We start from the raw sequence: 11,561 nt of genomic DNA, 5'->3' as shown, positions 1-11,561 counted from the left end.
CTATTTACAAGATAAAATAGATGGAGCTAAAAATTTATTAAAATATTTGGGTGTGGTTTAAGAATTTGTTCAATAATTCGTAAATTATTATTTATAAGATATTTTTTATTCTCTAAGTTAAATTAAAACTTAGCTCCGCGTCTAATCATGTTGCAAAACAAAGATGGCGAAGCGAAAACGTGTTATCGAGTCTACACACGTGCGTGATGGTAAACGTAAAGTTGTCGAAGAAACGGTAGTGCTTCCTCCTGTAATTTCATCAGATGAGCCGCCAAAGAAACAGGTAATAATGATGACCGTACACAATAGGTGTAATAATCAGCAGGGACTTGGTAAATACAAATTGATAGATCCAGGGAAACCGACGTTACAATACTTGGTCGTTTCGTACCAAGATGTTTCGGCATGGTAATAAACGTTACTTCCATAAAGTCATTGCTTCTTGTGTCCTTTGTGTTTCTGATTTTACATTTTGCCCACAGATTAAGTCAAAGTCAACCAATTTTCAGCCGTTCTGGACTAGCATATTAAAGAAATGGACGGGAAAACCAACGAAGTGCCACAAACTAAGCTCATGATCACTGGTCCTTTGGACCAGGTGTGCTAATGATACTTCACTAAAAATGACCAGAATCATTACATAGGCTCCAAAATTTTATTGAGATCCTCACAATGCACAGGTTCATCTCCGGGGACTTTCGTTCAAGAGAGGAAGGATGTGCGACCAAAATGTTAAGAGACGCAGGCCTGTCCCCACTAGCTTAATGACGTTGTATGCTTCGCCTGGTCATGTTCTATAAAGTGGTTGAGGGTGTGGTGCCAACCTTACCCTCGCATGAGTTCCTAACACCAGTTGCCGGAAATAAACGTAAAATTCGTCCGCAGGATTTTAGAATTGTAAAACAGAACAATTTAAAAACTCTTTCTTCAATAAGACTACTATTGACTGGAACCATCTGACCGACATCTCCACTCATAGTACCACAGTGGAGAGTTTTAAAGGAACCCTCACCCTTCAGAACTACTAGACTACATAGCACTCCTCCCCCAATGCGATACATGTCCTGAGGGACCCTGCGCTGTATACCCAGATACAGACATACATAAACATTAGGGGACATCTTTTTAAAAATAAAATTGTAAATATTTGGAATCAACTCTCTACAACTGAGGTAGATTCCCCAACCTTAAATGCTTTTGAGTCTAGACTCAATAAGCATTGGGTCAATCACCCAATCAAGTTTTTACCATCGTGCTACTAATATGTAATATAAGTTGTATACGCATCCTCTGCGCAACCTGTAAATATGTGAACAACTATGAGAAGCGTCAACAGAAGCAATGTATTATGCTTACGAAGACGTCGACCACCATAAACCATGAACCATAGACAGAAGGCATGCATTCATACACAGATTAGCCCTTGGGTCCCACCTGACCCTAGGGACTCACTCTCTGAGTAAAGATTCTCATACCATGACTATAGTATCCATATTGCTGGGCATAAGAGATGATCACAATCATGCTGCTAGGAGCCTTTTCCCTTTGACTTAATCCCTAGCTGTTTACATGGAAAAAAAATTGATCTCCATCTCATAACCAATATAAATACATACTATTACTCCACTTGACAGAACCTGACACATGTACAGCTCATCAGGCATGTACTCCATCTTGGAAAATGTCCTCTCGTCTCTTTTTTTCCCCAGCGCTAGCTTGAAATACTACTCATAGAGAATTATTACTTATGCTATCATGTGATTTTTTTTTTATATCATACCCTCTATCAGTCGGAGAGTCCTTCAGCCCATCTTGCTAATATATATCAGACTAAATGAAGTATATTATAAAGTCATATTTTAAATTTTCTGCATATGTCTGTTTCAAATCAAGAATATCTATTTACAACTTTCCAACATGTCAGAGACATAGTTGGCATAGGCAATGTCTGATTTTTTTTTTCTTTGTGTATCAATTCCATTTTAATCAGTATCAGCTTCTTCGCTATGAAAAGATACTGCCATAGATTAGTATTGCATTAATGTATAACAATTTAATAAATGCTGAAATTGTGTAAAATAAATTGTATAAACGATTAAAAATTGACATTTTATAATAAAACTATATACACATAGTAATTGCTTGTAAGAGTTATCTTTCTTGAAAAACTTCACAGTAGTGAAATAGGTAGCCGGTTCCTGAAGTACAGAAAATGGACACATGTGACTCATTGATAAAAAAAATACTGAGTTAATGCCTGGATTGCTTTGAGATACTTTAATATTGAGAGAAATGTTCTGTCAATAATAAACATACAATATTCATCACAACTCTAGACTCATTAGAATATGCAGAAATTGTGATACTGTCTCCCTTCATTGGATTTTCAACAAGGGACGTACTTCCTATTTCTGTTTATCAATACACTCATTCGACATTAAGATCATTTTATGATCACAGGGGGCCTGGGGGCTAATCACAACATAAAACAGTATTTCTGAAAATTCTTAATTAAGATTAAAGGGGCTGATCGGGGAAAAAATGTCATATTTGCTAAAATGGCATACACATGTTTAAAATACCTTCTTATGAAATACACCAATTCAAATTTTGCTGAAATTCACTCCGTAAGAGTAAAAATTATAATTATATTAAAGAAATCCTAAATCGTCACCTGACAGTCCAAAACTCTCAATTGACCCAGATCAGTGATGTAATTTTACCGCACACGCGTCATCAACAAGGCCAAATGTAAACATTGCGGCGAAAGAAAAAGATGCATGCAAAAGTCATTACAAGCACGAGGTATCAATACCGTTATATATAACTACAACATATAGGTAGGAATACTATACATGCATCATACATGACCTTTGAAAACAATTATTTACGTATAGTATTGCTGTCTTGTCCGTTAGTTGAGTCTGACATGGCACATGACGTCGTGCTATTGTTGTTATCTTCACTGCCTCACTTTCGAAACATCCACGTGACATATATAAATAGACCTGCGCTAAATTTATGCGGGGCTTCCCCGAGATTTCAGTGGTCAAAACTGGACATTTGAAGCAGAACTCGACCATCATATTGCCGTGGTATAACTTTTGGAAGGCCAGAGAATGCATTTAGTCTCATTTATTTTGTAATTTTTTCCCCAACCAGCCCCTTTAATGACTGCAGTACAATTTTCCCAATTCCAAACGCACATGCCCAATTCCCAAAATAGTGAAGAAAAAACCCAGTATACATAACCTCAGAGGCTCTCACCATACACAAGAAAGAAAACTAAATAATTACAAAGTGAGAGAAAACTTAAACAACCCAGCTTCATAAATGTAACATGTGTAATATATTTTGTTTTAGCCAAAGTGGACAAACAGAGAGCGAGTATTGGTGTTTAGTTCCAGAGGAATATCATACAGGGCTCGGTACCTGATGAATGATTTGCGAGCCTTAATGCCCCACAGCAAACAAGGTATGTAATTTTCAGTCTAGATCCTATTATCTAACATTTGATGGTTGCATGATGTTGTGTTACTATAAATTTACAACATTAGAGCAATGATTTATATGATCCAGCATAAATATAACACAATCTATGAAAGTATGTATGTTTATTATACATAATTCAACATAAGCTTTTATGAAATACTCAGTTAAAAAAAGGTTATAGTTTTCAACCCAGCATTTTGAAAGAAGGATTGAGTACTCCAATGGAAAAAAAATGTGATTTGGAGCACTTGAGCCTGAATTGTCATCATTGCTTACAAGTAAATATCCATGTGAGCAATACGGGTCCTTTAAGTCTCTTGTTATACCCCCCGCAACAAAGTTAGGGGGGTTATACTGGAATCAGCATATCTGTCCATCTGTCTCTCTGTCCCTAGAAAAAGTTTGTCTGGACAACTCCTTCTAAAGTAATGGACCAATTTCAACGAAACTTTCCACATACAATAACTACCAACCCTTTTTTATGGAGTTATGACCCTTTGTTGAAAAACCCCTGTCCTGACAACTTCCCTTATCTTCTCGGCCAATTTCAAAGTTTACAGATATGGTAACTGCCCCCTGATGTTGTGCATCCAAGTAGTACTTTTTTATTTTGACCTTTTAAAAGGAGTTGTGGTTCTTTGTTGAAAAAAAAACTTTTTCTGTCTCCAAAACTACTGGTCTGATTTCAATGAAAGTTTTCAGATATTGTAATTACCCCCTGATGTCGTGCATCAGGGTAGTATTTTTTTTCATTTCAACTCATTTTTAAGGAGTTATGGCCCTATATTAAAAATCCTTGTTTTGATAATTCTTCCTTAACTACTAGGACGATTACAGCAAAACTTGTTCATCTGGGCTATTAACACGATTTGGTTTGCAAGTAAGTTTTTGCCATTGGGAGGGAGTACAGAGAGTATGTCAGTTACCTATGTACTTAAATAAGTGTACAGCTCAGTAAATAAAGAAATCATTACTGGTGGGAGACTATGGATTGCTTTGCAATGCTTTACCTTACTCAGCCTTTAGCTTACAGTTCTGGTTTATATAGGAGTGGGGGCCTTTGGCTTACTGTTATAGTTAGATTTTGGCTTGCAGATCGCCTTGCAGATCTCCCCCCCCCCCCCCCCCCCCCATTGAAAAAAAAATGAAATGTTGTCAAGCAATGTTATATTGTTGAAAAATCAAGATAAAAAATGTGCCTAAATATTAACTAGCCAGGGGGCTGAAGGTAGAAGTGAGCAATTGTCTTTTCAGAGTATTAATATCATATCGAAAAATTCTGTTTTAGAGTCTAAAATGGCCAAAAAAGATCAGCTGTATGTTATAAATGAGGTAAGTGAAGGTTTATTTGTTAATTGTGAGTCTGTATATTTAGAATAACTCGACAATCTACAAGACTAAATAAAAGATTATCAAGGATGTACTGTAAAATTTGACAATTTAACACCGGGTCAAGATTTCGTAAGCAAGATACTTGCAGTGACTAAATGAAAGTCTCTAGTTTATTACGGGAGGGCAAATTCAACTCTTGTAATTAAGGTAGTTTTGTTTTGAAAGACACGAGGGTGAAAACTATTGATGAAAGTCTCAACATCACACATATTACAAGATACAAGAAGCTTTATTTAAAGTCGCAAACATCTTAGTATGCAACATTAGCTCTTGAGAGCAGTTACCGCATCAAAAAATATATTCCAATATTTCACAATATATTCCTAGAAATTCTGTTTTCCATAGAATAAACGAAAGGTTAGCATCAGCTCAGTAAGTTTCATTGGTAAATTAAAAAAACAAACTTTTATATAATATTGGAAGTTATCACACCAAACAAACTTCATTTAGATAACATTAATTCAATTTCATATCTGTACCTAAACTACCACATATTTAGTGTAAAAATCTCCTCTGATATATTGCCATTGTAAAATCATATTGCAGTATACATTGATAGTCAAATATTGTAACATACATGTATTGGCAATTGCAAAACTTGTTCAGGGTTTGTGTTAGCTTTGCTTTGTTTTGGAGATATTTCTGTTACGATTTAGCAATGGTTTAGTAAAATTTCACTTTGTAGTAATAATTAGAAATTTCAAATAACAAATATTTGCTGATTATGTTTTTGTCTGTCTGATTTTATTTAGATTTGTGAAATGAAAAACTGTGGCAAATGTTTGTACTTTGAGGCGAAAAAGAAGCAAGATCTGTATATGTGGTATGTATTTGCATGTCTTTGTAGCTAGCTCATCTAGTCCAAAAGGACCAAAGTGAGCTTATGCCATACTGTGGTGCTTGTTGTCGTTTTGTCCATTAGCATTTTCTTTATACTTTATTTATTGACCCCCACCCCCCTAATATTTTTTTTTAAATGGTTAGTAACCATATTTAGTTGGAAGTATCCCCCCCCCCAGCTCCAAAGAAAAAACATGTAATTTGGAAATGGTTGGGATCCCCATTATGAAGAGACATATATACACAAATGTAACAAAGATTGCCAAACTCATTCACCCCTGAAGTTTCCTAATGAACTATTCCAACCTTTCAATTGGAAGAGTTCAAATGTGTCTTCAGGGGTGAATGAGTTAAACATCCAGATGAGAGATACAAGCCTTGTCTTTTGTGTGGGTGATGAAATGTTACTTGCCTTGAAATTAATATACTGAAAATTACATAATTTGCGCCTTGTAATCATTTATTGTTGTGCAGACTTTAATGCTGGGATGAAAACAAAGTGTGAACATCAACCATTATTACACAACTTGTTTTATTTCGTCTTGTAAGAAAACTTGTATAGGTAAAACTAGAAAGTGTAGTTGTTATATCACATACAGTTAAATGCCCAGTTAAACTTCTTATCTTTCAGGATTTCAAATTGTCCATCAGGTCCATCTGGGAAGTTTCTTGTAGAAAATGGTAAGTGTACATTGTAGAGGTTTAATTTCATGTCTATATCTCCATTTTATATCCCAGAAACCATTACATAATGCATGTTCAATACAAAAATGAGAATGTTAGATTTAATAAGACCACAATCAATATTTTAAGTTTGATATATCTCTATGAAGTTAAATTATATATAAAAAAACAACATTGCAGGAATTAGCAGATCCCCATTTAGAATGAACATGATGTTCTTTTAACTTTCGTTTTTCGGCTTCTTTGAACGCTTACATTTACGTGGATAGCACCTGAGTGTATCCAACTGATGGCATATGTAATGTAGCAGAAATGGACTTTGTCGATCACCCGTAGCTCAATTAGTAGAGCGTTTGTCTACAGTTTGGAGGGTCCCGAGTTTGAATCTAGGGTTACATTCGAGTATCCAGTTGAAACGATTGAACCGATTGAACCTGTAAAGAAAACAACAGGTACAGATCTGGACCGAGGCTGACCTCAGGAAAATTCGGCACATGTAGATTGAGGTTCCAGACATACCAGACCGAAACTTAAATGCTGACTATTGCTAGTTTGCGTAATTTCTTTCTAAAACAATGTCAAGTCACATGTAGTTTTTAAAATACGTTATGTTATTCAGTGGACGCGTAAGAGAAGGGCATAATATTCTTGATACATTGTTTTTTATTCTCCGAAACTGTGCATTTTTAGCCCTGCTTATAGAACGGTCCAAGTGCGTTCGTTTATTGTGGAAAATTTCTGCGCCACATGTACCGTTTCAACCGGTATACGCGAATGTAGCCTGTGTCTGGCCCGGCCATGCATTTTTTTCACCCTCATATTACAACAGCAATCGCATTCAGCACTTTTCATAGTTACTTTGAATTCTACACTTTTGTTTATGCAACAAATTGTTGTTTGACTGACACTGTATTTTGTGGACATGCTGGTGTTTCAATTTGAAAAATTTCCAGGTATAAAATAATGCTTTCGTACTTTAGCCTCCAAATGTATAACCTTTTGCATATATACAAAATGTACCGAATTTGAAAAAGCAAAATCTCAGATTCAATTTTAGTAAATTCATAAAATAAAAATTTCCTGCTCTATGGTTTGTTTTATATAGGTGTACACATTAGTATGTATTAACCTTGTGTTACTTTTTTTCTAGTACACACCATGAATGAACTAAAAATGACCGGGAACTGCCTTAAGGGATCAAGACCTTTGCTGTCATTTGATCCAGTAAGCTATTTTTTAAGATATGAGTTACTCTACAACAAAACTTTTGTGATTTGCCTTATGATACAAGTAACAGGCCAGATTAGAATAAATAATTTAGAATTTGACAAACAATGAAATTATATAAGAATTCACCAGTTTAATTTTGACCTCATTGCAAAATAAACGTCTTTTGCTTCTGATAAGTGGAGCATATTAGGATAACCCCACTGTGTTTTGATATTTTCAGCAGTATTTCGTGATAACACCGTCACAAGTGGAATTATTTGTGTCACCAGGAAAACTCAATTTGCAATGGTTTAATCGCGGTATACCCTTACAAATTTGAAAGGGATATCCTCATTCTTATTCTCTTTCAATCACAAACATAATTTCTGATTGTTAAAATAGAAACAGTTTTTCATAAAGGAGTTAAGTCACTATAAACCTTTTCGTTCCTGGAATGTGTGCCTTCGCTAAAATATTGTTCCTTTGAAAGGTATAAGAAAATATATTTTCCTGTTTAAAAAATAATTCATACCTGTACTAATTCACTCTTTTATTGAAATTCATTATTTACATACAGACATGTAGGAATATACAACTTTTGTAAAGCGGTCAAAACAGAAATATCTAAGATTTGACAAAACATAAATTTTGTGAAATCTAAAAAAAGGTGTTATATAAAGAGTGAATCATCCTTTTTGAGTGATGTTGTGCTGGAATATGATTGGTTGATTGGCTTGTTCATGTCAACCTCTCGAATCATCATCCAGTTTTGACCCAGTTGTTGCATTGAGATTACTAGGGCCGAGTTTGGCTGCATTGAGATTACTAGGGCCGAGTTTGGCTAAGATTACTAGGGCCGAGTTTGGCTGAGATTACTAGGGCCAAGTTTGGCTGCATTGAGATTACTAGGGCCGAGTTTGGCTGCATTGTGCTATGAAAGATAATACTTGGCATCATACACTAAGATGGACATTTAAAAGGTTGTTTTCATTTACAGATGTTTGATCAGGAACCGCACTGGTCGCTGTTAAAGGAGCTATTTGTACAGGTAATCTTCATTATCACTCCGTGTTAATCTGGACTATTGATGATGACCAACACTTTGATATGTGTACACAGTTTGACCTGTTTCACAAGGATGCAAATCACTCTTGGGTTAGTGATGGGGGAAGAAGTCCGACTTTCAACTTTTCCTGTCTGCTTAATAGTTTGGTAATATTCTTAAAGTTAGTGTGTTAAAAAAAAATGGGGGGGGGGGGGGGGAGGCATGCTTGACCACAAATTGTGTTGTCTATTCTCTTGTGGAAAAGTTCTGAATACTTCTGAGCAGGTATTGTATTTATCAGAAGATTAAACTAGATAATTTATACAGATATCGAAAAATATTTACATGAAGGTAATACCATGTCCTTCTAAAAAGGTATTTATTAGATGCAAAAACTTCTGAAAAGGTATTAATTTATTAGATAACAAACACTTGTAACAGGTATTTATTAGATATTTATTAGATAACAAACACTTGTTACTTGTTCTAACACTTCTAAACATTCCAAAACCATTGTTCATTTTCAGACATTTGGAACACCAAATTTCCATCCAAAAAGTCAGCCCTTCTTTGACCATGTGTTTACCTTCTCCATCGTGGACAACAGAATTTGGTTCAGAAACTACCAAATACTGGAGGAGGATGGCTCCTTGGCAGAGATTGGTGAGCAGTCTTTCTGTTACCTGCCCCAGATAAAAGTCCTAGTTACATGACTTGATTAAGAGGTTTTTGTAGTCTTACCTTTTAGGAAATACGTTATCTCGGTTATGAGGTTATCTATCATCAAATGATAGTTCAACGATTTCAACACAAATAACAATCTTATTCCAGTTTTAACCGTGACATTGTTTAGCTGGTAAGAAAGTTAGTAATGGGACATCAGTTAATAGTCTCCAACAATCTTTTTCAAATATCCTGCTTAATAATGAAGCTTGATATTATGATGTATCTGGTTTAGACAACACTTTACAAGCCGACACCAGACAACACTTTACAAGCCAACACCAAACATGCCCCAATCAGGATCATAGGGCAAGCAATATATCTGTTTTCTAGAATAATCCTTCACTAATCAATCCAGTTCATTATCTCTTTGATCTTCAGTTTCTGATGTGTTGCATTTTTCCTTTGACAGGTCCAAGGTTCGTGTTGAATCCAATAAGAGTGTTTGCAGGAAGTTTTGGTGGCACAACACTATATGAAAATCCTAAATACAGATCTCCCAATGAGGTGAGGTTACATGTTACATTTATCTCTGTATTTTTTCTTCACAAGTTAAAACAAAATAAATCTTTCAAAGAAAAAAAAATCAAGTGAATGTTGATAATGGTAGTTGAACTGAAACGATTAACTCTTGTTACATTTCAGTTGCGGAGAGAAGTGCACAAACGGTTTGCTCAGAAGTACGTTTCTCGAGTTCAGGCCAAGAAGTCGTTAGAAGAGAGGAAGCCAGATGAGCCATATAAACGTGATCCCACTGATGATGTGTTCCTTACTATCCGACCAGAGGATACTACAGGCAAAGCCAAAAACACCTCCTACAGGAATTCTTAACAAAAACTCAAAAGATCAATCAATAATGAATGATATTATTGTGATGGATTGCAGGCTCAGAACAGATTGAACGATTGATATCATCTTCAATGTGTTACAGAGGGAGATCTGTTTTTGATGCCATTTGTGATTCATATTACCTAAACCTTAACAGCAATCGACAAAAATATTAGTTGACATCCATCATTTTGTGTAATATAACTGTTCATACTTGGTGCTTCCTCTCCGAGGGACAAGTTTTTGTGTTGCTGGTTCACCGATTAACTTGTTCCTGAAGACAAAAAACGTCTGGTCTTCATTGTGGAGTAAATAACTCTTGGCCAGATGATGTCGAAAGAGTTTTGGTCCGTAAAATAAGATCGAAAGCTGTTTTGTTCAGGTGCTACCGAGGTTGCTAAGATGGTGTAAACATTTGTAGTACCTTGGTAATGCACGATAAGATTGTATACCTTGGTAATGCACGATAAGATTGTATACCTTGGTAATGCAGGATAAGATTGTATACCTTGGTAGTGCACGATAAGATTGTATACCTTGGTAGTGCACGATAAGATCGTATACCTTGGTAATGCACAATAAGATCGTATAACGTGGTAAAGATGCATGGATTTAACACATAGGAAGTGCCAGATGTAAAAAAAATATTTGAAAACCTTGATGAATTTTGTTCATTCTATGCCTTAGTCAGAATATTCTAGTGTATATTTGCAAAATTGTATAAGCGTTATTATAAAGAGCATAGGCACATTCCTTTCTGAGAAATACGGTCAGGGTGATACATGTGTGTAAGCCATCGCATCAGACTCGCGCTTGAGTTACCAGACAATGCATGACAGCGTTGGTAATTTCTTCCAAGGGAGTGTGATTAAGTTCAACTTTCTAACAAAATACATGTTTTTGCATTTTGCTAATTACAACTTTGTCAAATTATGTGCATCACTTTGCAGGAACATGCTTGTAATAATAAATGATGTAAGAAAATTAAATTGAAAAGTGTGGTTTTTTCATCCCCACCTGTGTGAAGCTAGGACATTGTGAATGTCTTTCTACCATCCACCTGAATCTATTAACCACTGCATATATGTATTGTTTCTATTCTGAATATATGTATGGCTAGCAGGGCACAAGTTAATTAAATAAGGCCAGTGGAAAAAGTATAAAATTTAAAAGGCAGATCTTGTTCATTTGGACAGGCTTCTAATAACCCTCAGATCTAGCATGCTACATGTCAAATGTCATGACCCTTGCCCTCTTGGTCTTACAGAAGATGTTTAAAGGTTTTGACATATTTGATCTTTGTGGCCATGGTAGAAAGTCAAGGTTACTTATCTGAACAGTTCCCACA

General features: G+C 35.5%; 1 protein-coding gene across 3 annotated transcripts in view; it reads left to right on the top strand.

Moving 5' to 3' along the window:
• The window catches only part of LOC110443686 (ribosome biogenesis protein BRX1 homolog), a 31,492-nt gene extending 20,295 nt beyond the window's left edge, over window positions 1-11,197 (top strand). For 2 of the 3 annotated variants that reach the window (XM_021488062.1, XM_021488061.1), the window contains exons 2-10: window positions 3,364-3,475; window positions 4,781-4,824; window positions 5,637-5,707; window positions 6,356-6,405; window positions 7,559-7,632; window positions 8,615-8,665; window positions 9,190-9,325; window positions 9,798-9,892; window positions 10,031-11,197. In XM_021488062.1, coding sequence (XP_021343737.1) covers window positions 3,364-3,475; window positions 4,781-4,824; window positions 5,637-5,707; window positions 6,356-6,405; window positions 7,559-7,632; window positions 8,615-8,665; window positions 9,190-9,325; window positions 9,798-9,892; window positions 10,031-10,216 — 819 coding nt within the window. In that variant the 3' untranslated portion in view covers window positions 10,217-11,197. Of the gene's footprint in view, window positions 1-130; window positions 284-3,363; window positions 3,476-4,780; window positions 4,825-5,636; window positions 5,708-6,355; window positions 6,406-7,558; window positions 7,633-8,614; window positions 8,666-9,189; window positions 9,326-9,797; window positions 9,893-10,030 lie in introns of those variants that run through there. The other variant, XM_021488060.1, reaches the window with a different exon arrangement.
• The last annotated feature ends 364 nt before the right edge of the window (window positions 11,198-11,561 follow it).

This window comes from Mizuhopecten yessoensis, unplaced genomic scaffold (assembly GCF_002113885.1).
Source record: "Mizuhopecten yessoensis strain PY_sf001 unplaced genomic scaffold, ASM211388v2 scaffold716357, whole genome shotgun sequence".
Lineage (NCBI taxonomy): Eukaryota > Metazoa > Mollusca > Bivalvia > Pectinida > Pectinidae > Mizuhopecten > Mizuhopecten yessoensis.
The sequence above is the reverse complement of the archived record's forward strand: the minus strand, read 5'-3'. Positions and strand labels throughout refer to the sequence as shown.